General features: G+C 39.8%; 2 protein-coding genes across 5 annotated transcripts; both read left to right on the top strand.

The window, feature by feature from the left end:
- The first annotated feature begins 1,614 nt into the window (after nucleotides 1-1,614).
- rhot1a (ras homolog family member T1a) lies at nucleotides 1,615-21,484 on the top strand. Of its 3 annotated transcripts, XM_034228843.1 has the most exons (21): nucleotides 1,615-1,989; nucleotides 4,225-4,283; nucleotides 4,496-4,577; nucleotides 4,732-4,775; nucleotides 4,850-4,903; nucleotides 5,067-5,119; nucleotides 6,401-6,509; nucleotides 7,692-7,793; nucleotides 8,906-9,004; nucleotides 9,146-9,254; nucleotides 9,403-9,523; nucleotides 9,962-10,046; nucleotides 10,168-10,313; nucleotides 11,104-11,204; nucleotides 11,321-11,451; nucleotides 12,971-13,054; nucleotides 13,188-13,310; nucleotides 13,402-13,604; nucleotides 15,291-15,413; nucleotides 16,014-16,109; nucleotides 16,934-17,108. In XM_034228843.1, exons 1-21 carry the CDS (start codon nucleotides 1,953-1,955, stop codon nucleotides 16,995-16,997), a joined length of 2,025 nt encoding a protein of 674 aa, XP_034084734.1. In that variant the 5' UTR covers nucleotides 1,615-1,952; the 3' UTR covers nucleotides 16,998-17,108. The 3 variants fall into 3 exon arrangements, with proteins under 3 accessions (XP_034084734.1, XP_034084731.1, XP_034084732.1); XM_034228840.1 differs by lacking the exons at nucleotides 16,014-16,109; nucleotides 16,934-17,108 and adding an exon at nucleotides 20,355-21,484; XM_034228841.1 differs by lacking the exons at nucleotides 15,291-15,413; nucleotides 16,014-16,109; nucleotides 16,934-17,108 and adding an exon at nucleotides 20,355-21,484.
- A 195-nt stretch (nucleotides 21,485-21,679) lies between these two features.
- On the top strand, nucleotides 21,680-26,177 carry LOC117554408. Of its 2 annotated transcripts, none has more exons than XM_034228847.1 (10): nucleotides 21,680-21,807; nucleotides 21,900-21,977; nucleotides 22,171-22,203; nucleotides 22,844-22,930; nucleotides 23,278-23,375; nucleotides 23,518-23,687; nucleotides 25,081-25,164; nucleotides 25,249-25,323; nucleotides 25,433-25,498; nucleotides 25,930-26,177. In XM_034228847.1, exons 1-10 carry the CDS (start codon nucleotides 21,745-21,747, stop codon nucleotides 25,971-25,973), a joined length of 798 nt encoding a protein of 265 aa, XP_034084738.1. In that variant the 5' UTR covers nucleotides 21,680-21,744; the 3' UTR covers nucleotides 25,974-26,177. The 2 variants fall into 2 exon arrangements, with proteins under 2 accessions (XP_034084738.1, XP_034084737.1); XM_034228846.1 differs by having other exon boundaries at nucleotides 23,452-23,687.
- Nucleotides 26,178-26,186: the final 9 nt, after the last annotated feature.

Here is a 26,186-nt window from a genome sequence, read left to right as displayed (position 1 = left end):
CTCCATTGCTGCACCCCCTCTGGAACTCACTACCCCAATCCATCAGAGATTCTTCCTCCCTCACAGCATTCAAAACATCACTCACAACCCACCTGTTCAACACTGCATTCAACCACTGACCCCTGCCCCCCCTAGTTTTGTTTATGTCTTTTTGTATTTTTTGTATTTTTTTGTGTGTTGTTGTTGTCTTTTTTAATTCTCTGTCAAAGCATCTTTGAGTTTCCAGAAAAGCGCCTTTAGATATCTTTTTACTTATTTTTCCTTATAGCTTTGTGAAGGACCTTGAGATAACGTTTGTCTTTAAAGTGTGCTATATAAATCAAATGTATTATTATTATTACTTATGATCAAAAACCCTTGACATGAGATGAACACATATGTATTGTATCATGCTATTTTTACCATGTGATCTTTTTATGTTTCTTATTTTCTTACAAATAAGCATATACTGTAATATAACATTACATATTAAACATATTCAATTACCTAATTCCTTGATTACATCCATGAGTTGAGCAACACTTTTTTAATATTATTATAATATATTATATAATATTATAATATTATATTATAATAATATATTATATAATAATATTGCAAATGGAACTTATTAAATCATGATAATGTTACGATACTACTTGATGATTGAAATATTATTATTGACATAAATGTTAGCTGCTCAGTGAATCTGTTTACATTTGCTATTTATTCTGATGTTTAGTAAATGTTAAGAGTTAAATTAGATTAGATGCATCCATAAACACAACATACATGTCCATTAATACCAATGTCCAATAATACGCAACAAATGGAGAAAAACAAGACAATAACAAAAATATTTAATCCGTTTTAAACAGATGCAACAAGACAAGTGTGTTTATAAAATTAGCACATTACTCATTATACTAACATTAATATATATAAAAAAAGGATTCCCTCAACTAATCTACCTGATGAGAATATCCATGTTGAGTCTTCTGTAGACTTATGGAAGACAGAATAAATAAATAAATGCGTAAACATATGAATAAATACAGGAATACAAAAATACAAGAATAAATAAATGTGAAAAAAAACTGAAATAAATAAATGTGGTAATAAATACAACAAAAAATAAATAAATAAGGAAATCAATGTGTAAATAAAAAAAATAAAAGTTGAGAATAAAACAGAACACACATTATTATATATCTTAATGTATTCCTACATTTATTTTCACTTACATTTATATCTTAATTTCTGTTGTTTTGCTTGGTAGCCTTGTATTCTGTGGATAGGATACGACAACATTTATTACAAATGTACTTTCAATGCTCTGAAAGTTACAAGTGCACGTATCTTTAACAATATCTTTGAGTTGCTATAATATTTAATTTATCTTCAGAGCCAGTTATACATGTTTATGAGCGTCAAAAATGGTGTTGCTATTAAAGGTTTTGCTATTACCTGAAACTCAATAACAGGAGTGTAAGGTATGGGATTTTTGATTGAGATATCTTTGCCTATGCATGCACCACTGTAAGAAATCACGAACAGATGCAGCTCCTCTATTTGGCACAAGAGAGCAGCATACCGCGATTTTCATACAGCTGAAGTTTGTCCTGTCCGGCTTGCTGTAGTTGCCCGGTGTTGGAGGTCGGACATACCATGTAACATCCACTGCGAAATGCTATACAAGCGCCGAAAAGAGTGTGATTAACGTGAAATTACAGAGACATGTGGCACACACTGGTCTCTGAATGACATTTACTCCCGAGCTGAACAGTCGTTCGTTAATAAGAAGCGCGTAGAAAACACGGAGGACCTCCAAAAACTGTCCGTCCGTTTTGTCCTACAAAGGAGAGTTTGACAGGACTTCAGTGCGCGGGCCTGCTGCTAGAGGAGGACGCTATCCAGAGGACTTCATGAGACAATAAACACTGTCCTTTCTGTTGAGGGAAGCAAGAGAAAACATGAGGAAGGACGTGAGGATACTGCTTGTGGGGGAACGTAAGTAGTCTTTAATCCACAAGCTGGTGGACGCTTTATTAGCTAACATGCTAGTGAGGTAGCTACAGGCTACAGCTAGCAGATGCAGCAGTGAATAGATAGATATTTAGGAAATACACATGGTGAAAACACTATGATTTTGCAATGCATCTCTGACATTTTAAAGACTGAAAGGGGGATTTAGAAAATAAGAGAATTTAAAATCTAAATTAGAATTTGTTTTAGCCCTGGTTAGATAGATAGATACTTTATTTATCCCAAGTTGGGTTATTATTTTGTCACAGCAGCATTTTGACAGCAAATCTTCAGGAATTCAGAAAAAAAATCTTACGGATAGACATTAAAAATGTAAAAGCAGTATATACACATTATTAGTCAAACATACCTATATTCAGAGGAGTATCTAAACATTATAAAATATACAGAATAAATGAGAATACTCTATTTATGCCAATCTACTGAACATATTAAACATAGTGTACTAAATACATGAAAACACACTGTGCAATACACTAAAACATGTCAAATCACCCATTTAGTGACTGCAACCTTTCCAAAGACTTTGATAAGAATGCATATCCTGAGCTTTGGTTTCTGTCTGCTGTTTCCAGTTTAGTATCTCACAGTGCATCATACCTTATCACGAGTGTTTCCATGTGCTGCCATATCTCAATAAGCTACTTCTCATGGGCAGACATTATCTCATGTTCAGGCTGTGGGAAATAACAATGATCCCAGGTGTAAATGCTTTACAAAGGCACTTAATATGATAAGTTGTATGAAGGCGGTATTTATTTCTAGCCTGCTGTGTAATTGATTTAGATTGTATAAACAAGAACATAAATATAGTGAAAGGCAAGTGAGAATAACATATGATATCAGAATAAGATAATTTCTGCAGTATTAAAGTAACACTGGAACCAGGGCTAAAATGTAATCCCTTTTCAGTCTTTAAAATGTACTAAGAATCATAGTGTTTTCACAATTTGTATTTCCTGAAGCCTAAAGTGATGTTTTAAACATATCATGATTTTTATATCCACTAGTCCAAACATCCAAATTATACTGGATGCAGAATATTGGGTTTTTGTTATTACAAGATCTTAACTTTCCCCAGGACCTCGGTGTGAGGGCAGAGTAAAACCATAAAGGCAATACACTCATCGGTGAAACTGTTTGTTCTCTTGAAAGCGTGTGTTGTCAGTATTATTTCTATTTCAGTTAAGGCTATGCCTGATGCCCTACTTTGTCACATAAGGCGAGTTGGTACTGACTGTTCCTGAAAAAGGGAACGCTAAATAATATGTGCCTTCGCCAGAGTTGTAAAGTACATCAGAGTCTGTGGGGTCACAGGTCTGTGAAGACGCTGAGGGACCAGAGGGGCTGCAACCTGGGGCTTAAAGGGGTCCGTTTCCTAATTGATCAATCTGACGACCAATTGATTGTTTGCTCTCTATTGTGTTATCAAATCATAAAAATACCCTTTCAGTTCCCAGGCACCAAGACGTTTTCAAACTGATGTTTATTATCTAACCAGCAGTCCAAAAATATAACTCCAAAACATTACATTTCCAATAATAATATAGAAAACCGAAAAAACCATGCATCAAGATAATTAGAGTGATAGACCAATTGGATAATCAATGAATAGTTTAAATCCAATCATTCAATACAATACATGGCAACTTATGAATGTTATTATGTCTGTTAGAATATGTATGTTTTAATATATCTATATAGTGATTACATTGTAAAAGAGTTGGATGATTTGTTGTTGTTTTGATTGCTCTTTTTTTCTTTTTACTAGCATTTGTTCTGGTGTAGAAAGAAGCTTATTCTCGGTCATTTAAAAGAGAATGTTGTGAAGTGATGATGAAAATTAAGAGTAAATGTGGAGAATTCACTTAAAAAATCCAATTCAAATGAGTTACTTAGAATACACGTGCAACTCTTAGTCTAATCTTTCTACCATAGGCTTACTCTCAGACTGTATTTCTCCACCATGTGTTGTTTCCTTGCTCTGAGCTGGAATTCAGTGAATGCTCTTTGGGAACCGTTGCGCTCGGCTTCAGCTCTGACCCTGCTTCAGCTGCTCTGGGCTGCGCTCTGTTACACATTACCCAGAGCACTCAATACAAATGGAGGAGAGGTCACATGTTAATGACCCATTGTCAGTCAAAGACGTATGTAATTCCAGATTGTAACGACACATTTCTTTGTCCTTCGTCTGTACAGCCAAGGTGGGGAAGACATCGCTGATCATGTCTCTGGTCAGTGAGGAGTTTCCTGATGAGGTATGTAACAACAGGAAATCAGGGGATGGATACCGTTGAAATCATTTATGCTGCATCCTGATCAAATTAATATGGGCTGGGCGGTTACTACTGTACATTTGTCTGAATGTTATTTGGTGATGTCAGAACCATGAGGGTAAAAAGGAGAATATATATATTTTTAGATGTGTGTTTGTTGTCAGAAGAATTAATCGTCTTTTTCTATCTCCCAGGTTCCTCTTCGAGCTGAGGAGATCACCATCCCAGCTGATGTCACCCCAGAAAGGGTGCCCACACACATTGTGGACTATTCAGGTACATCTCCCACCTACCACACACATGGGCTGCATGTCTGATATTTTTAATAATCCCTACCGAATATAATCTGAGTAATAGATTAATTTGGTTACAGCACAGCTTGATTACATATTATTTACTGTACTGATGTGTCCTTTTTGACACCGTATAGAGGCAGAACAGACAGAAGAGCAGCTGTTCCAAGAAATATCAAAGGTATGTTTGACCTAATTCTCACTTTCATCTGGTTTAGTAATGCCTGAACACATTATTGATATTTGTCTTTACAGGCCAATGTTATCTGCATAGTTTACGCAGTCAACAACAAGAAGTCCATTGAAAAGGTGAGCATGGCGTCTTTCTGTACTCTGTAGAGTTAATCAAATACATAACTGAAGTATTTCTGGAATTTTAAACAAGACAAGCTTTTTCTAATCATCTTAGTCTGAGAAAATAAATATGTGTTTGTGCCGCTGCAGTCTTTGATGTTGTGCTTTACTCCTCTAGGTGACAAGCCACTGGATCCCTCTCATAAATGACAGAACAGACAAGGATAGCAGGTGTGTGTTCAGCCATTTTAATAGATGTGTGTTTGTCTTCCTTGTGGTTCACTTCATTGCAGACTTGAAATCAGCTAAGGATTTTGAGATTATTGTCCAAAAGAGGGCTTATCATTGTTGAGCTAATACTGATTTAACTGCATGCCACACTTTAAAATATAGAATCATTAGTTCTGTTTTGCCAATGCTAATTATTGTGAATACCGATGGACTGTCCACTCCAAGTAGGGAATGAGTCCTTACCCCAAGTGAAGGAGTTCAAGTATCTCGGGGTCTTGTTCTCGAGTGAGGGAACAATGGAGCGTGAGATGGGCCGGAGAATCGGAGCAGCGGGAGCGGTACTGCAGTCGCTTTACCGCATCGTTGTGACGAAAAGGGAGCTGAGCCAGAAGGCAAAGCTCTCTGTCTACCGGGCCATTTTCGTTCCTACCCTCACCTATGGTCATGAAGGATGGGTCATGACCAAAAGAACGAGATCGCGGATACAAGCGGCCGAGATGGGTTTTCTCCGCAGGGTGGCTGGTGTCTCCCTTAGGGATAAGGTGAGAAGTTCGGTCATCAGGGAGGGACTCGGAGTTGAGCCGCTCCTCCTTCGCGTCGAAAGGAGCCAGTTGAGGTGGTTCGGGCACCTAGTTAGAATGCCACCTGGGCGCCTCCCTAGGGAGGTGTTCCAGGCACGTCCAGCTGGGAAGAGACCAAGGGGTAGACCTAGGACCAGGTGGAGGGATTATATCTCTTCACTGGCCTGGGAGCGCCTTGGGATCCCCCAGTCAGAGCTGGTTGATGTCGCCAGGGAAAAGAAAGTTTGGCGCTCTCTGTTGGAACTGCTACCCCCGCGACCCGACCACGGATAAGCGGGAGAAGATGGATGGATGGATGGATGGAATACGGATTAAATTGATGTGTTGTTTAAAGATGACGTTTTTTTATAGATGATTTCAAGGTCATTAAAGCTAATATGCGGTATTATGACAACATATTCTAGTAGGGCTACTAATGACTATTTTTAATATGAATTATTAACCATTTTCTCAATTGATTAATGATTTTTCTATACAATTCCATAAGTACATTTTGTCAAACCAACAGTTCAAAATCCCCCAAAAACCATTCTCATTCATATAAAAAAGGGGAAATCAGCAAATCCTCACTCTGGAGAGGCGAACCAGACAATTCTTGGCATTAAAAAAGCTGCCTATAATTTATTCTGTCAATTAACTAATTGTTTAATCGACCTATGATGCTGGCTCTATAATGTAGTTATAAATACTTTCTCTGCAGAGTACCACTGATCCTAGTGGGGAACAAGTCGGACCTGGTGGAACACAGCAGCATGGAGACCATCCTGCCAATCATGAATCAATACCAGGACATCGAGACATGTGTAGAGGTAAGACATCAATACACACAGATAAAAACCTTTTGGGTCCATTGAGGCAGAGCTGTGTGGATGTCCAACTCAGTTAAATATCAAAGAAAGTACTTTGATGAAGCACTTAAGAGCAATTAATTGGCATCCAATGAAATCCAATATAAGCAGTGACTGTCAGAGAGGCCCCCCCCCCCCCCCCCCCCCCCCCCCCCGCTGCGCTCCAGCTCCTGACTCCACTTACACTCTGAGTGGTTGATAGATTTATTTCTCTGAACCCCGCTCTCTAAGGCCATCGTCTGCTGACTGATGGACTGTGAGTGTGTTGAGAGGAAGCTGGCCTCTGTCTGCGTTTCCGGCGCACAAGGCAGCTCAGTCATGCCCGTCTCAGCTGGATCAGTAACAAGGTTACAGAGGGAGATGAGGAGGACGTGAGAGAAGGCACATGCACAGTGATTCAGTTAGGGGACACTCACCTGGGGAAACACACGCACTAATGTTTTACTGCTGGCTCAGTGTTCAGCCAGGCCCCCGATTGGCTGTAACTCCTGCTTCTCCAAGTTATTTATATCTCTGTGTTTCTTTGTTAGTGTCAACAATTTTATAATGTTTTATTTAGGTAAAATTGCAGTACTGCAGTTACAAGTGGAAAGTTCTGCCTTCAAAATGTTTCTTAAGTTGAACTACACAACCAATGGAAAAAAATGTCTGTACTCATTCTTAAGCCCACATTTGTTTGTCAGTGTTATGATTTATTCCCCTATTAGATTATTTTCTTGAATGCGTGTAAGCTGCACTTATTTCTGGTATATACCATTTTACAGATTTCTAAAAATATTTTTGTATTTGATATGCTCTCAATATTTATATGTTGACTACACCTGCCAAATAAATGAAGTAATGTTGGTATATCAAATATTCTTATCTGAAATATAGTGGAGTAGAAATATAAAGTAGCAAAGAAAAATAACTCAACTTGAGTAAATGTACTTAGTTACTTTCCAACATACATTTAGACTAACTCTTATTTCTGACCTTGAAGCCTCTATTGACATCGTTGAAGTGTGTATTCAACTAACTCAATTTACTTTGATTGTTGTGGAGGTTATACTAATAGACTTTTTTTTCTAAGTGAACTTTTAAATTCTATGGAGATGCATTGCCTGATAATTGTCCTCCATTCCCACACATCTTTCCCCTCAGTGCTCAGCTAAAAACCTGAAGAACATTTCCGAGCTGTTCTACTACGCCCAGAAGGCTGTGCTCCACCCGACGGGACCCCTGTACTGCCCGGAGGAGAAGGAGGTGAGAGCCTTAAAGACTTTCTGAGTTTAACATCCAGCTAAGGACAAACATGCAAATAGGTTGCGACTGTCTTTCAGTCCAATAGTAGCTCAACATGGTCCACACTCAATGTGCTCAACATTAATCCCATAATACACCAACGTTTCTGAGTAAATCTATAAACCCCCAGCAAGCCAAAAGAATGAAGGAAAATGTAAATGTGTGACTTGACTCACGGAAAACCTGGCCTTACATTACATAACAATAATGCCAGTCGATGAGCTGTATTTAGATTTTAAACTAAGGGTCAAAAGAGCCTTTAATATGTGATGTGATGACAGCAGTGCTTCTCAAAGTGTGGTCTGCGGACCACTGGTGGTCCGTGAGTATATTGGTAACATTTCACATTTTAAATAAGTTAATTTAAGTTTTCCGCACTCTCACGGGAATATCTCCGCAATGGAGCGAGGTTAAGTTTCATTTTCGATTGCATGATATAGCCCAGGGCAACACCTTCGTCACACATGTTGCCACCTGTTTGTACCATTTTCAGGCGATTTGTAATCTGTTCTAGAAAAACGATGTGTTTTTGGATATTTGTGGAGTTAGGTGGTCCGCGAGTGTTTTTTTATTGGTTAAGTGGTCCTTGGTATAAAAAGGTTTGAGAAACACTGGTCTACACTACAGTATGGCAGATACCCTGAGATGACAATAAGTTGTATTGGTGCATTCCCTAGCGTTAGCTGCCACTATGCTTACTGTTGAATTAAGCATTTCTGTATGAGTACATATAGGACATGTAGGACTACCTATGTTGCAAATGTATTATCTTTTCAATTTACACACGGCATCTATTGCACGTCTGTCCGTCCTGGGAGAGGGATCCCTCCTCTGTTGCTCTCCCTGAGGTTTCTCCCATTTTTCCCTTTAAACTGTGGGTTTTCCCCGGAAGTTTTTCCTTGTACGATGTGAGGGTCTAAGGACAGAGGGTGTCGTATTGTCATACTGATATTTTGTACAAACTGTAAAGTCCACTGAGACAAATGTAACATTTGTGATATTGGGCTATATAAATAAACATTGATTGATTGATTGATAACCACCTTCATAATTATATTTCTTCTTTATTACAGTTGAAGCCTTCCTGCATCAAGTCTTTAACTAGAATCTTTAAAGTGTCTGACCTGGACAACGACGGCATCCTCAATGACAATGAGCTCAACTTTTTCCAGGTAAGGGTCTCCACTTTAATAGTGTCACTGTCGACCAATTGTTCTTGAATAGATACAAAATGTGGCAGATTTAAACATGAACCAAACATAAAAACACCATCAGCTTTCTCACGGCACACTATGCATGGCTTGTTTGCTCAGAGAACGTGTTTCAATACACCGCTGGCGCCTCAGGCTTTAGAGGATGTGAAGAATGTGGTCAGGAGAAACATGACGGATGGAGTCAACGACGACGGACTTACACTCAAAGGTCAGAAACACCTCTATGGTTTTCATTTCCTCCAATGTATTACCTATTCTCCTTCATATCCCCTCAATATCCCTTCTCCTTTTCTGATTATATTTGTAGACGTTTGCTTATGACATTTTCTTATTACTTTTTGTGTCTTCTATATCAGGCTTCCTCTTCCTCCACACCCTCTTCATCCAGCGAGGCCGACACGAGACCACCTGGACGGTGCTGAGGAGATTTGGATATGACGACGACCTGGAGCTCACACAGGAATACCTGTTCCCCATGTAAGGGCACATTTAAAGACACAAGGGTTATTGGTAGCTTGGTAGTCTTTGTTTTACAACATCAAAGAAAATAATCAAACATTTTGAACCAAAGAATATTGGTAATTGTTGCTTGAAATTCAACTTGCAAACAGTTAATACAAATCAAAATAGTTACAGAATAATAATAATGGTTGCAGCTCTTAAGATGCTGCAAAAAAAAATATTTTTACAAAGATGTTTCATGCCTAATGGATCCAGATTCATCAGTCACATTGTTGCAGCCCTGTTTCATTTATAACTTTACAAAATGATACATAAAAGTGTTTTTATGTCATCTTATGGATGTTGTGTTCCTCTGTTGAAATGAGTGCCTGGTATTTGAAGTGATTTAGTGAGATTCTTTCTTCCTTTGTCCCTTTTTGAAAGTGGTTGTTTCTGTGTGTCCCTGTATCGCAGGGTAAAGATCCCCCCGGACTGCACCACAGAGCTCAATCACAACGCTTACCTCTTCCTCCAGAGTGTCTTCGACAAACATGACAAAGTGAGTGATTAGCAATGAATCTACATACCTATTACTGTTATTTAAAATGCATGATACCGCTTATTCTGTTTTCTTATGTTCAAATGTGTGACTGTAACTATGTGCGCTTGGTACGACCCAGGACAGAGATTGTGCGCTGTCACCAGAGGAGGTGAAGGACTTGTTCAAAGTGTTTCCCTACATGCCCTGGGGCCCGGATGTCAACCACACGGTGGGCACTAACGAACAGGGATGGATCACATACCAGGGATACCTCTCCCAGTGGACGTGAGTGTGGAACATAGCTATTAATACACACACACACACACACACACACACACACACACACACACACACACACACACACACACACACACACACACACACACCAAGGTGTCCGCGGGGTCTTAAAGTATTAAAAGTTGATAAATCAATTTAGAGAAAATGAGGGCTATTAAAAAGTATTAAACGGTATTTTCCAAGGTATTACATTTTGTAGCTTGTTTTCAATAAGTATATAAATTGTCCAAAGAGGTTGTATTCTACAGTCTGCCTGAATGTAATCATTGCGTAGGCGTGTAGTGTGATTCTGTGTAGTTTATTTATGGCATCCCGTTGGGTTTGACGTCATCTGAACAGGACATCGCACGCTCACTGCTTGGTAGCGCGCGAAGGTCCGTTTACGCCGGTTGTTAAACAACATCGTTTTGGGGAAATGCAAGTTTGCGTCCAAATGGTTGGAAGATAAGGAGGAAGGACAATCAATACTGTATATAGTCAATCTGAGGCGACACACTTTAAGGTAACCGGTTAAAACTCCAAGTGGCGATGAGGTCTTCAAATTTATGGAAAGGGTCTTAAAAGGTATTACATTTGACTTCAAGATTCCTCCATATACACACACACACACACACATACACACACACACACCTATTTTAGTGTTATAAACCCCGATAGCATTCACAGTATGGCATGATATACTTAATTATGTAGAATACACAGATAAAAGTACAACACAATGCATGTATAAATCTCTCATGCCTTCAGACCCATCATGCTCTTTGTGTTTCTGTGTTAGGTTGACAACATATCTCGATGTACAGCGTAGTTTGGAGTACTTAGGGTACCTTGGCTACTCTATCATCTATGAACAGGAGTCTCAAGCTGCTGCCATCACAGGTAACAGATATGTTTGTGTTTTATGCCTACAAAATAAATGCATTACTTTTAATGTAGGTTGCCACTGATCATGCATGTTCTCACTTGTGAAAAATGTGCATTTCCTGTTCTTTCAGTAACACGTAACAAGCGCATCGATCTGCAGAAGAAACAGACTCAGCGCAGCGTCTTCCGGTGCAACGTCTTGGGCGCCCGAGGCAGCGGGAAGAGCGGCTTCCTGCAAGCGTTCCTGGGCAAGAACCTGCAGGTGAGGGGAAATCACAGCTTCACATGATTTCAAACTCTCTTTGTTAAAGGGATATTTTTCCCAGTGTGTCTTGCTGGAAGCACACTGAGTATAATCATGTCCGTCCTCGGTAAAACAAACAATGTGCAATATATGAAACTTGATCAAGCTTGTAGAAGATGAAAGAAGACGAATTGTTAATCAGAAACAGGTTTATTACCAGGTAGGTTTACACGTACGAGGAATTCGACTTGGTGTCGTGGTGGATACATAAAAGTAAAACAAGAATTAAAAACACAGGTAAAGAACCAGAAAAATATTTAAAAATATGTGACCGGCTCCATCGAAATCAGTCGCATTGACCCGAAGACACATTTTGAGTTGTATACACTGTTGGAAAGAGGAGATTCCTAGCTTTCTAATGATATCAGGATTGTTGTTGTTCTCCGAATATTAAGCAAAATATGTCACATTATATAATGACTGTCACCGAGTCCTCATTTTGAGAAAAAGGCCGTCAAAGTTTCCTCTTCTCTGGAATCCATCGATCTGATTGATTATTAGTGGAGCAAATAATCAAAGTAGTAAGGAGGGAAAATATGTTAGTTTGGATTACTGGTCTGGGGGAAGCTCGCGAGTGTGTGTGCGTGTGTGTTTGTGTAATTTTGCCTTTGTGTGTATTGTGTTTGTTTCCCGGGGAAAACACTCACGAGAAACACCGGCTGTTGTTATGCCTGCAGTGACGTCAAGTTACTCCGTTCTCCGCTTGTAATTATGCCGAAGCTTCAAAGTTGTATTTATCATCTGAATTTGCCAAAACAAGTTTAATATTCTGAAAGCCAAGACTTTGTTTATTTGAAATCAGATGAAAACAAACTGTAACGGACCCTGCCGTGTTATCTATGATCACTATACGCTTACATTCATAATTTCAGCCGGAGGGAGGGGGGCGGCGCTAAGGAAGAGCCGAGTGTGAGTGAGAAGTGCCTGTCTTCTTCCCTTTACAAGCTTCAAAAATGTATTTATCGTGTGATTTTGGAAATAAAAGTTTCATATTCTGAAAGCCAAGACTTTGTTTGTTTAAAATCAAACAAAACACACAAACCCCAAAAAACTATTTTTTTACGCAAATCCACGTTTATTTTGACTGATTTCGATAGAGCAGGTCACATATAATCAAATATAACAGTATTTATATTGCAATGGAATAAGAAGGAATAAAAATGGTCAGTAATACAAAATATTGTTGTACATTGTGTGCATTAATGTAATGCATAGAGTCTGCGTTGTGGCTGAGGTAAAGTGAAATATGAGCCAATGTTGCAGTATTATTTACTCATATTACATAATTCATAGAACATTCCAAAACGGGTAGAATTGATTTATTATAAAAAAAATGAAGAGAATGCTAAAATAGTATTATGGTACATTTTAAGTTTTCAAATCACAGAGTTGGAGCAAACGGGCCAGATCGCAGGGAACCCTCTTATAAACAGTGTTGATGGGTTCCTGCTATTAATGTGTTTGTTGCCCACCACAGACACAGAGGCAGATTAGAGAAGACCACAAATCCTTCTACGCCATCAGCACGACCTACGTTTATGGTCAGGAAAAATACCTGCTGGTAAGAACTACCGACTCATCATCTGCTGTTTGGATTACTGTGATATCATCTGTATCGCACCTGACTGTGCGTTAGTGTTAGCACGTTAATACCTCTACCTGCACACTCAGTCTCTCTCTGTCTGCTCTACTAGCTCCATGAGGTGATGCCAGACTTTGACTTCCTGTCAGAGGCGGACCTTGCTTGTGATGTAGTCTGCCTGGTGTATGACGTCAACAACCCAGGCTCTTTTGAATACTGCGCCAAAGTGTACAAGGTATGTTCTAGAAGATGAAATGATGCACTGAGGCTCGTAAGGCCGGCTGCACACGGTCCAGCGAGTAACATTGAACTATTCTGTTTGGCAGCAATACTTCATAGATAGCAAGACGCCCTGCGTGATGCTCGCCGCCAAGTCTGACCTGCACGAAGTACGGCAGCACTACAGCCTCTCACCGCACGAGTTCTGCCGCAAGCACAAGCTCCACCCCCCCCAGCCGTTCACATGCAGCACCATCGAGGCCCCCAGCAAAGACATCTACACCAGACTCACCACCATGGCCATGTATCCGTGAGTATTAAACCCTTTGTGATCTCACTTAGTAACTATTCAAGCCTTATCCACCATGGCTATTACTTTTCCTCTGTGTGCCTGTCCACTTTGACCTCTCCTGCTTGTTTGGATCAGAAAGTGCCTGAGATATTCAAAGGTTACATCATGGGAATATTATTGAAGGTTGACATGTATTTGATGTGTTAAGTGTAAAGTTGCTAAACACAAATTAGATGCATATTCTGGGCCTCTCATGCTGCCTTGTGAGATAGCTGCATGTGTGTGTGAAGGCCTGTAATGGCGCATTTCCACTGCAGCGGGTAGCCCCGTTTAAGCGTCCTTAACCGTCCTCAAGCGGCCAGGCCAGTTTTTGGTGGCCTTTCCATATAGCCTAGTACCGGCTAGCGGGTACTTTTTCCCTCTTTTTCCGGCCCCATAAAATCGTGGTTCCCTCAGGCCAGGGCTGAACTAGTGACGTCAACACTCTCGACTGCTGATTGGTCAGAGAGAATCGTCACAAGATCGCGCGCGAGTTCATCCCTAGCGTCGCATATATATTTAGAAGCAAGCTTGCAGCATTTTTATAAACAGCATTTTGTAAACGGAGGAGCTACAAAAATGGCTACTTCTAAGAAAAGCACACCGTGGTCGACCGAGGAGGTGACGATGTTCCTACATCTCATTGGGGATGATCAAATCCAGCGGGAGCTCGACGGAACAACTCGAAATGTGAACAAAAACAAAGCCGATCGCCCCGCCTACACTGCGTTGCTACCTCAGGTCCTAAACTGTAATGGAAATGCGCCACGGCCTCGGACGGCCAGCGAGGCAGCCCGAGGCCAGAGCGAGGACGCTTAGGGACGCTTAAACGGGGCTACCCCGTTGCAGTGGAAATGCGCCATAAGTCCCTGCCTGAAACTCTTTGAGGTCAATCCTTTGACTTTACAGAACCAGTATCTAAACTTTAAAGCTTCCTGATCAGAAGAGATTTCAGAGGAGATAATTGGAACATAATGAGACCTGGCTACTTAATCTCATTTGATCAAGCCATTAATCCTATTGTCTACACTTGAATGAAAGCACGAGAACCCCTGTTCTAGGCCATGAGTTTGAGTACTAATGTGATCTAATGATGGAGGGTAAATTCTGGGTCAGACAGTGAACAGATTGTTCAGAAACTACTTAAAATGTCAACCCAGCCCAGGCTAAGGTGCTTACTAAATAGTATATATTACATTTCATTGTATTATATATATATATATATATATATATATATATATATATATATATATATATAAAAAAAGCATTTATAATTACCACTTCCAACTAGAATCATAATATTCATCCTACCAACTGTTTATGAAGTGATGGGACCATGTTCCCTTCCTTTCTTTGTGGATTTCCTCTCCTTGTGTCTCTTGAGTTTATTCTCCTTTAAATTTAGACATGGCAAGTTCATTATAAATGTTTTCCTGTCAATACGTCTGTCTACTGTCTATGAGTTGAGCAATAGAAGTTAAATGGCAGCAGTGCAGGCTGCAGCCCAGAAGTAAGTATTCTCTTAAATCTGGTTCTTTAATTTAGTTAAGTGGTTAAATACTGGTGGTCATCTACCTTGGCCTCCCCCTCCTCTGTGTATGTTGTCTGGTACGTGTTGTCTTTCTGTGGTGGTGAATACACGCATCTTTGTGTGTCTCTCCACAGCCACGCCCGTCTGCGCTGCATGTGTGCCTGCAACAGGTGCTCCTATTGCCTGTGTCAGAACCTCCTCAAGTTGGAGCTGCTGCGCAGTATAAAGGCCCAGCTCTGCAGGGTCGTGTTCAACAGGTTCATACATGGGATAAGCTTTTGTGTTCTAGCATAGCCTCATTCCTCCTCTCTGTGTGCCCCACCCTCGAGTCTGACCCCCCGGGTCCATCACAGGGAGGCTCCTTTTCCACCCAAGCTCTCTAACAATGGTGATGGGGACAGATCCTCTGCGGTCAGGTTTACACTGCATATCCACTTCAGGGACAAGGGAATATTAAATGGGATTGAATGTGATGTTACTGATACCAAAAACATGGGGTTTAGATAAATGTGTACTCTTCCTTTCCTTTTGTGATTAATTTGATACTGTGGTGATTTCTTTTTGGGAAATACTCCTGTTGCTTCACGCTGGGTTGCCAAAAAGCTGCCGCTCGTTTGCATTAGTCTGCTCTTTTTACAAACTGATGAGCAAAATAAATGTGAACAAAGTTCAATCAATTTATTGGTTCATTAATTTAATATCAATTAAAAAAGTTTTAAATCAAGTAGGACTCCTCTTCCTACAGGAGTTGTATATTAGATGCTTTTCAGACAGATCAAAAGTGAGCTACGTTTTTTTTATTTACTTCTTGGTCATATTCTTAAAACCCGATGGTCATGTTTTGGTCTCTGCTGCAGCTCCAGCCAGCGCCCCCCCCCTCTGTACAGTTTGACAAAGCGAAGTGTGACCGCGCTGTGCCGGCTAACACACGGGCTGCTAGCCAGGGAGGTGACGTGTGTTGGAATCCGTGTGGAAAACGCATGAAGTGCAGTGCATGCTCAACCCCTCTTACTAACCCACATACATGACACTAATATATTCTACAGATAAAATCATTTTTATTTCATTAAAATGAACCATTTCAATGTTTTCATATCTCTGGATAGTTCTGAGTATATATAATGCTACACACGACTGCAATACATCATATATCTATGTTGTTCAGCCAATCATTCCTACAAAATATCAACTCTTAACATTGAAGGGTTAAAAACTGATATATGAAGCCACATTTTTTTAATCGTTATACTACTTCCTCCTGCAGTGGATATGCAAACTGAATCTTGACTAACAAGCATATTTTTGCACAAAGGATGAAGAAAAACCAGCCATTCACTTTGTGCTTCATTCAAACTAAAAACCTCATTGATGTCTGCATGATTATGTGATTCATTTTCAATCACATCCAGTTCTTCCTGTGTATTCCTTTCTCTTTGGCACCAACCCTTATCATTAACCATTAAGTGCTTGATTCGTTACCTAGTATGTATTCAGTCTCCCTTTGTCTATCATCATTAACACTGAAGTCTACTCCAACAGGAGACATTTTATTTTAAAAAGCACAATATCAATCGGACATATACATAAAATATAAACAGCTGTACTTGTTTCCTGTGCGTTTAGACTTCAAAATGTAACTGACTCATTGTTTAAAATCTAAATGTGTTCCTTTGATGTTTAAATAGATTTTGTTGTACCAATCACCACCGTGTCATTTCATCCTGTTCTTTCCTGTCTTGTCTTCTGTCTGTGTGTTTGTCCTTCCCCTCTATAGGAGTTCACAAACATGTTTTTGGCTGCCCTTCTTCCTCTTCCTCTTGCATGTGTTCACCCTCTGCTAATCAGTCTGCTGCGAAGTTGCATGGCTCACCTGTTCTCTACCTCTGTGGATAACCAAAGGCATGCCTCGGTCCTTGGCAATATGTCTCACATCTATCAATCTCTACATCGGAGAGCTTGGTGTTTACTATAAGAAAGGGGGGGGGGGGGGGGGGGCATGTAAAGTTTGTATGTTTGTTTACAGCAGAGGTGTGTTGTGTGTTTGCAGATTTTTGGGGGAATCGGTAGTTTTTTCAGCCAATTATGGCATAGAATGCAGAGCTTGTGTTTGGGCGTTCATGGAGCTGTATACTGTAACGTTGCACCCAGCACTAACCTTTGTCTTTTTAATCTCTGGGGGTTGTTAAACTATTAATAGCACTTAATGGGCCTGGCAGTGCACAGTGCCACTCGCACATTGAATGCCTGAGGTGTTAAAGGTGTTAGATAAATTATGCTTTGATTTCACATTTCCTGACATTGTAATCTCGATTTAAAAAAAATTATTTCTAAGGTCTCCAAAATAACAAGCAATGTCAGGCAGCTTAAGAAAGGTCATTTTGTATTTAAAATACAACTTAATTTTGCTTTGCTAAAGTGGCATAGTGTTTGTAAAATATTTAGGGGCGAGCAAAAGAGAGTCAGAAAAAACACCAATCCACATGTTCTTTATTTAAAAGAGATTACATTAGTTTTTTAAATGTTATTTATCTACCCAATGACAATTAGATGAATGGCCGCCATGTGGTGTGTACAGTTTGTAAATGTGATGTGTTGGCAGCTTTGTGCCTTTGTGTGGTGTGCGCCGCGGTGACATGACGCGGTATATCATAGTTGAGCTTGTGGGCGGGGATCGCAGTTCCTTTATTTTCAGGCTGGGTGATATAGATCGGATATCACTTTCGATGTGTTAATTTGATTTGTTCTCTATTTTAACAATACAGAAAATGTAAATAATAAATGTAAGATAATTTCAATGTGAAAAGGCTTGACCAACTTTTCGGCTTACTTACATGTGGGATAATTCAATCCCACATGACATCAAGTATCACATGGCAGTATTGTGTCTATTCAAGCTCATTTAATCATTAAATGTTAGAAAATAATCGACAATGGTTTTAGTATTTTAGACGCAATGGGTTCTCTGGTTCCAGTTTACATGTGAATTTAAGCTTTATTTTTAACACCATTTATTACATTTTATAGACTAAATGAATAATGAATTGATCACAAAAGTAAACAGCGTTATTATTGCTAATGAAATATTTGCTAGTTTCAGCCCAAGTCAATATTATTTTTGAATTGTCGCCACACTCTACCCACTGCGTTTGAGCGTGTGTGTGTGTGTGTGTGTGTGTGTGTGTGTGTGCACGACCCCGGCCATGGTGTGACTTTGTGTGTGTGGGTGGCTGCTGGGCTGGGTGGAGGCTGCGGGGGCTTCCTGCTCTCAGATGAGGATTTAATTCAGATGCAGCGGGTTTCAGCCCTCTCCAACATGGAGGGTCCATCTTTATGGAGGCCTCTGCTGAACAACTAAATCCCCCAGAAAGGTAAAAGCAGAACACACTTCCACAGAGTTAGATTTGTATACCGGACTGGGGAGTATGTCCTGGATAGGTTTAACTTTTCACTATTTATCAACAATCATTTTAACATTATTGCCAATGTTCATGTCCTGTAACAAAAAGAGACATACTGGAGTCTTTATATGAATAGTTTTACATCTTGGGAATTATCTTATTGACTTCAGAGGAGCAGTTCCAGTGACGATCAATATCACTTTTATTTCTGTGTATTGAATATGAAGCTACTTCAGCGGCTGGTTAGTCTACTCATTTCCTGGAGGCTATGCTAACAGGCATATGTTAACAGGCTAAGCTGTTAGCTTAGCATAAATAATATTTTACTGGAAGATACGTACTGAAGCCCTGGGGGACAAGTGAGAAAATAAAAGTTTTGATATTCAGAGTTGTGACATTTAAACCTAATTTTTTAAAGCCTTCCTGTTTCATGAAGTGGTTCAGCCTCTTGTGGCTGACATGAGCATTACAACAACAAACACAAAGAAAAATGATCCTGAAAAATTAATCTGCCCAAACCGCTTTGTTTTACCTCCCGAAACAATTATTTTTTCATAAAATGACCGTGGCAAAAATTGTATAAATCCTGTTGTAAACAAAGAACAGAAATAAGTTTAGATCCGACTTGCGTCTCTGGGGTTTCATAGATATTAGAGGTAAACTATTTTCCAACTTTGTGCCAGAAGAATTATTTTCTGAATGTCCAACTATCCCTTTAGTTAAGGCTGGGCTAAGTTGAAGTTTGTTTCCCTTCACAACAGAGGGAGCACAGGTGACATGTTTTATGCTGGTTTATCTCCTGAGTGTGCAGTAGCTGTAGACCAGTGGTACTTTGTTGCTGTCTCCTTTGCCTCATAGTAGTGCTTGCTTTTTATCTTGCATACTCTAGTTCTCCAGTGCTTGTGTTTCTTGCCAGATCAGCTGGTGTTAAGTGATATATATTATTTTCTGGTGTTCTTCCTCAGTGTGAACCAGAGCTGCTTCTCATAGAGCAACACCTTTCCTTTGTCTTCTTCCCTAAAACTAAACCAACTGTCAAGAGAAAGCATGTGTTCCTGTTTCAAGCTGGTATCACATGGCGCTGATATTCCTCATTTACCTGATTTAAGAAAATCCCCGCTGTAGAGACGGGAAAGAGGGCACATGACTTTCTCTAGTCAGTTGGCAACTCTTCCCTCTGCTGTTTTAACAATGGCGTCGTATTGTTTTAGATCAGGGGTGTCCAAACTATAAACTTCACTGAGGGCCACATACAGAAAAATATACGAAGGGCTGGGCCACTCACTAGAAGTTTATGGCCTCATAAGGTAAGTTATAAGTCAGCAAAATCAATCAAATGAAGGTAAACTATTCTTGATACTTGAAAATGCATTAAGAAACACAACAGCCTACATCACAGCTCTCCATAGGGTTTCCTTTATTGTGTTGGCAGCTCATTCCTTAAAACAGAAGCTTCAGATTGCTTATAAAAAGAGGAAATATGAAGGGTAGATTTCAAGCTTATGTAATTAAGTTATTGGGCTTTTAATCAACTACGATTTGCGTGACATTTTTTCCAACTTTAATTGACAGAATTTATATGAAAAGTGGGCTATGTAATATATTTTTACATTTGTATTTAAGAAGTACAATATATGACAAGCACAAGTTCATTTGTGGGCCATATTTCATTATACTTTTTGAATTAGCTGAGGGCCGATTCAAAATGGACGTAGTTTGGACACCCCTGTTTTAGATGCTGCTCCCTCTAGTCCTTGTTGCTTCCCCCCCTCACATGACCTGTCCCTCTCTCTCTCACAGGCACATGGCCCAGGCCGATCTGAAGAACTCCACCTTCTGGCTGAGAGCGAGCGTGGGGGCCACGGTGTTCGCGGTGCTGGGCTTCGCCATGTACAGAGCACTGCTCAAACAGCGGTGATGGGACAGCGTGACACTTCCTCCCCCCGGCCCCTTCTGGTGACTCTGCCCCCTCCCCTCCTACCTGAAAGACTCAAAAACACTGGCTGACTAACCCACCCTCAACTTCGCCTCATCCTCTTCCCACAATGCAACACAAGCAAGAAACAAATGAGCGAAATCATAGTTACATTTTATATGCATTAAAAAAAATGAAGTGTGGTGTAGTTTTAAAGTTGTGGGAAAAGGAGCAGGCGTACTTTTGAAATCATTCAATCTGTAAATGCTGACATGTTGTCTAGTATAGTCCGACTACTAAACACTGGATGTTTTCAGCTGGTCCAGTCCTCTTTTTATTTCTCAGGTCAGTATTATTCATTAGTTAGATGGTTGGAGACCAGAGAGAGGCAGCCATATACAGCAACACCACAAAGGGACTCGAACCTGTTAATAAATATAGTGTATATGCAGCATTTTATGCATGTAGGACTTTTAGAATTGGACCCATAGACCGCACAACAAGCTCCTACAGGTGTTAGCGATGCATCGAACACTAGAGGTCATGATTGGCATGCACTTGTTTATTTTGTGTGTTTATTTATTAACCTGTTTCTTTGTTTTTCTTGTCTGTTTTGAGTGCACCGCATGAAACAGAAGGATTTACATTTTCCTTTTATTTTTGTATTTAGTTTTATCAAAGCAGTCCTTATGTATTGTTTTTTCTGATTTTATTTTTCTGGTTTTCAAATAGAGCTTCGTCCCTCATGGTATATTTTTATGAAGTTAGAAGCACCATATATCAACAGATTATGCCATTAACAACAGCCATTCAGTGCACCTCTCCCACCTTTAAACTGTTAAAAAGTGTTTATTCTCATTCTTCTCTTTTCCAGCATTTACAATAAAACAATGGTATGATCTGGCCCAGCCATGTAGGCGTGTTGTAAGGGTTGAATGACAGCAACATTTAAGAGCAATGAGGATAATAAATTGGTTTTAAATATCTGTAATAAATGACATTTACACCCACTGAAGCCATGTTGTGCTTGTGTGTTCTTCCTGAGAGAATAAGTGGTTCTTTCCAAACTAGATTTGTGAAATGAATCAGATCAGCTGTTTTTTGGAGACAGATATGACTTTTATGAAGCAGAATAGAGAAGTGAGTATGTGATGGCGCTGTGAACAATACTGCTCTCAACATGCGTGAGGAGGAAGTCACACACACCGCACACACGCAGGTAGACAGTCATTTCACTGGCTAAAGTAGTTTAAAGTCAATCTACCGAGGGTTAACATGTCAGTAGATCGGACTCAATTATTGTTAGAAGGCTTCCTGCAGAAAAGAAAAGATACTATGGTAAGTTGAAAACTATCTTGTAATTAAATATGATATGTTTATTTTAAAGGTGTAAAAAAATTGCTTGAAAATTGATTCACTTTTTTCTCTAGAAACTTAGATGGGTGACATATTGGTTCAGGCTTCAAAACACAACCCTGTTCTTCTATACACAGAAGAATGGCAGTGCTGTAAGTACACATTTACCTGCTGTAAATATCACACTGGTGAATAATATTCACACTATTACATTTCTTATACATTCTATTCATAATGCCAAAACATACTCAAGTGAAGGATAGTTACAGCACCAGTAGTTGTTCTATCTTTTCTGTAAACGATCACCCTGTTTTAAAAGTAGTTTTTGCATTGCTCTCTTCACAGTCCCATTTGAGAGGCTATTACTACATTTACACAGTAAGTCTTCTACATCTTACCACTGTAATAATATGATATTATTATAATTTAAGTAACCACTTTAATCTCTAACTTAATGTGTTTAGTCAAGTACTGAACAATTTAAGTTACTTGAATTTGAGTCGTATAATTTAAAGCTACTTTATGCTATAGAATCTAGATCCATTTGATATACTTAACAACTTTAGTCGTTAGGTACTTAATAATAATCCAAAAATGTATATTATTCCAAAAACAGTTTTAGTGCTTTGAGTAGATGTTGCTGCTAATATTTATGGTTTTTTTTTAACTTGAGAAAAATGTTACTTATAATATACCCTCACTCTTAGTCAGAATATTTGATTCATCGATTGTTGCAAGGATATGGAGATAATTTAAACAAATATAACAGTGTTTTCAAAGATTTACAGTTCTTCAACCACCGCTGTTGCTTTATTTGTATTGAATTGTCCAGAGGTATTTATTTATTTAATGTCTGTGATGATTTTGATTTAAATGTCCTTTATAATTAGCTTATTTTGCATTGTATCTTGATGCTTTAATTATTTCCCCCAAGGTGTTTTGAATTGCCTTGTTGCTGAAATATGCATATAGGTTAATTTGACTTGCCTAAGTCTCTCTCTGTCCACATCTCTGTCAGGTGCAGTCGGTGCGAGAAGTCCCGAGAGTTGCTGGTAATCGCTTCATTTTTGAGATCATCATGACCAATGGCAAGAGGAAAGTGTTGGTGAGTCACCACTGTGGTTTGAACACAATCTCATACATTTGCAGACCAGAAGTGGTAGGATGTTTCTGTGTGTGTGTGTGTGTGTGTGTGTGTGTGTGTGTGTGTGTGTGTGTGTGTGTGTGTGTGTGTGTGTGTGTGTGTGTGTGTGTGTGTGTGTGTGTGTGTGTGTGTGTGTGTGTGTGTGTGTGTGTGTGTGTGTGTGTGTGTGTGTGTGTGTGTGTGTGTGTGTGTGTGTGTGTGTGTGTGTGTGTGTGTGTGTGTGTGTGTGTGTGTGTGTGTGTGTGTGTGTGTGTGTGTGTGTGTGTGTGTGTGTGTGTGTGTGTGTGTGTGTGTGTGTGTGTGTGTAGGCAGCAGAGACAACAGCCCTCAGAAAGGAGTGGGTGAGATGCCTCTGGCAGGCCATGCATCTTTCTACCTCTGGTCTCTCAGACTCCAGAAGCACAAAGTAAGTCAGAAGTCCTTTCTACACTTGAACCAAAGTAATAAATGTTCCAACTACTGGCCTTCTCACCTCTTCTCAGCTTGGAAGTGTGTGAGCAGCGAGAAAGATTAAACACCAGCGCACCTATCAACTCAAACATTGACAGTGTGATGGAGTCGCTGCCTGCTCGGCCCTTCTCTGCCCCCCCCCCGACGGGCCACATCCACCATGACATCTGGAGCATCGCCCCCCCCATCTGCCCATCAGAGGAGCTGAACCATGAGGAGGCCACGCAACAAAACACACCTCCAGCCTGTGGCTACCAGCAACACAATGGTTAACTTTCATTTGCACCTTCCAAGATGTCCTTTATCAGTTCTAGTCTTAAAGCCAGGCTTTTCTTTGCTTCACTTGGCATGAATTCCATAATAACCTTTTAACAAGTGGTATCGAATGCACTTATTGTAAGTCGCTTTGGATAAAAGCGTCAGCTAAATGCAATGTAATGTAATGTATCCCAGGTCAGGTATTTCAATTATAGCCTTCATCCTGCAGCTTCATCCTCTGTCCTTGACCCCTCCCACCAGAGGAGTACAGGCTTAGCACAATACCCTTGAAGATTGCTAGTCATTTATTTCCATCCCCGTCATTCATCCTGAGGATGTTATGTAGCCGCAACTCTATGGGAATTACCATCATGTTTTCTCTGTAGACATGTAGGCCTGTAAAGCCTTTTGGAATGACTTACTATGATCTGATTCTCTAGCTAGCTACACTTTTGGAAAAGCATTTCAGATATGGAGAAAAAACCTTGCTCTTGTTGCAACATTTTCTCTCCTCTTATATATATTGCTTATATTGTCAGACACATTTTTAAGCCTGTCTTCCCTTTTTTGGTTGTTTTGCAGTGTAGGAAGTTGTTGCCAATGTTGTAAGTGTAAGGGAAACTTCTGTGTAGCAATGCAGTGGGAGTCACTGACTCAGGAAAGAGACACGGGAAGAGCAGGAGCTTTGATGTCAAACACTGATGGTTTATTTGGAGCTTCGGCCGGAGAATTCACATCACAAGTCCAAGAGCCAGAGGTTCTGACTTCACGGTAGAGTTGCCACGTCAATTCTGGAGCGCCTCTCTCTCATTAGCCCATTTAACTGGTTTCGCAGAGAGTAATCAACATATTTGAGAAGATAGCCTAAACAGTTGGGAACACTGAGTTACTTGCGTCTGACACTTATGGCCTGGAAGATTTCACACCTTGGAGTCCACAAACACCGAGAAGGAAGTGTCCCGGTGTACCCACAACAATAAACCATCTGTGACCTAGGGTTGCCCGGTCACAGAATGGGAACAACAACATTATGGCTGAAGCACCCTATCTCCTTAAAGGAGATAACAGACGTCAGGGTTGGTCATGCACGTCATATCTAGGAGTCTAGGACAATTATTTCCCTAACAGTAAGGAGTAGAAACTTGTCCAGCACATCAAGCTTCCTTTGGTATTTGTAGAACAGCCAATAACAATGCCCTCCCTCTGAAATGGCCTGTGATTGGCCTCAGATTCCCATAAAAGGCTAGACTTTCTATAGCCTGAAAACATTACAAACATTACAACATGCTGAAAGGTTATAATGGATTTTTTCAAATTACGTTAAAAAAAAAGGTGCCTACAGTCGCTTCCAAATGAGTTGTGCTTTCAACCATGTAATTCTAATTCCTCTTGTCTGTTTTCAGTTATCAGTTCAGTATGGCCCAGTGGAGTGAGCCACACAGAGGGAAGACAAGAAGGAGACTATGACATTTTACCGCTTAGACACAGTAGGTTCTTATACTTTATTTATTATAAAATGATATACAGTATGCTGATGTTTAAACGACAGACCCTATCATGTGTCTTCCTAGGACCGTGTGGGGACGCGATGGAAGAGGGTGTGTATGACTTTCCTATGTCTTACGGGAGGGCTGCTGAAAATCCGAGTGAGTACATTTCTTTTTCAATGTCTGTTTCTTCCCCCCAGCGGCTAGCTAAGATACACCATAATTATATATTTGTTTGTGTGTTGGTGTTTCCCCCCATCCATTTCAGACCCTGCAGAGAGCATCTATGACGTACCCAGCTCTCTGTTGAGGAGGAGGCCTGATCACACTTTAGGTAAATCAGTATGTTTTGTTCTCTCATGTATCATATATATTTTTTAATATGGCTTTTAATTTGGGTTCACTTTCAATTGTCACTAGTATCATTGTCCATGTTTTACTGTATTCTTTTTCTGTTTTGCTTTTATTTTACATTTTATTTTTTAAATTGTTTTATTTTAACATATCACTGCAGATGTTTTATCTTGTTCTGTATTCATTTTAATATTATTTTAATATTGTTGTTGTGTTTTCTGTAAAGCACTTTGGGCTGCTTTGTGCATGAAAGGTGCTATACAAATAAAGTTTATTATTATATTATTATTATTATATAAAAATAAACCAGCTTCCAAAATATACACATAAATACATGTATGTATGTAACAGAACAACAGGTGCAACAAAAATGTCCTCTCTGTTTCAAAGTTCAGTTTTTTTTGTTTGTAGTTGCAGAGGTGCAGCCGGAGGACGGAGACTACTGGAGGATATGAGGTCCAGCTGGAGGACACGATAGTCTGGAGCACTCTCTCCAAACCTGTGGACCAGACACAGAATACCAAGCTGCCTAATATCTGTAGCAATGCATTTACACACACACACACACACACACACACACACACACACACACACACACACACACACACACACACACACACACACACACACACACACACACACACACACACACACACACACACACACAC

Source organism: Gymnodraco acuticeps, unplaced genomic scaffold (assembly GCF_902827175.1).
Source record: "Gymnodraco acuticeps unplaced genomic scaffold, fGymAcu1.1, whole genome shotgun sequence".
Classification (NCBI taxonomy): domain Eukaryota; kingdom Metazoa; phylum Chordata; class Actinopteri; order Perciformes; family Bathydraconidae; genus Gymnodraco; species Gymnodraco acuticeps.
The sequence above is the reverse complement of the archived record's forward strand: the minus strand, read 5'-3'. Positions and strand labels throughout refer to the sequence as shown.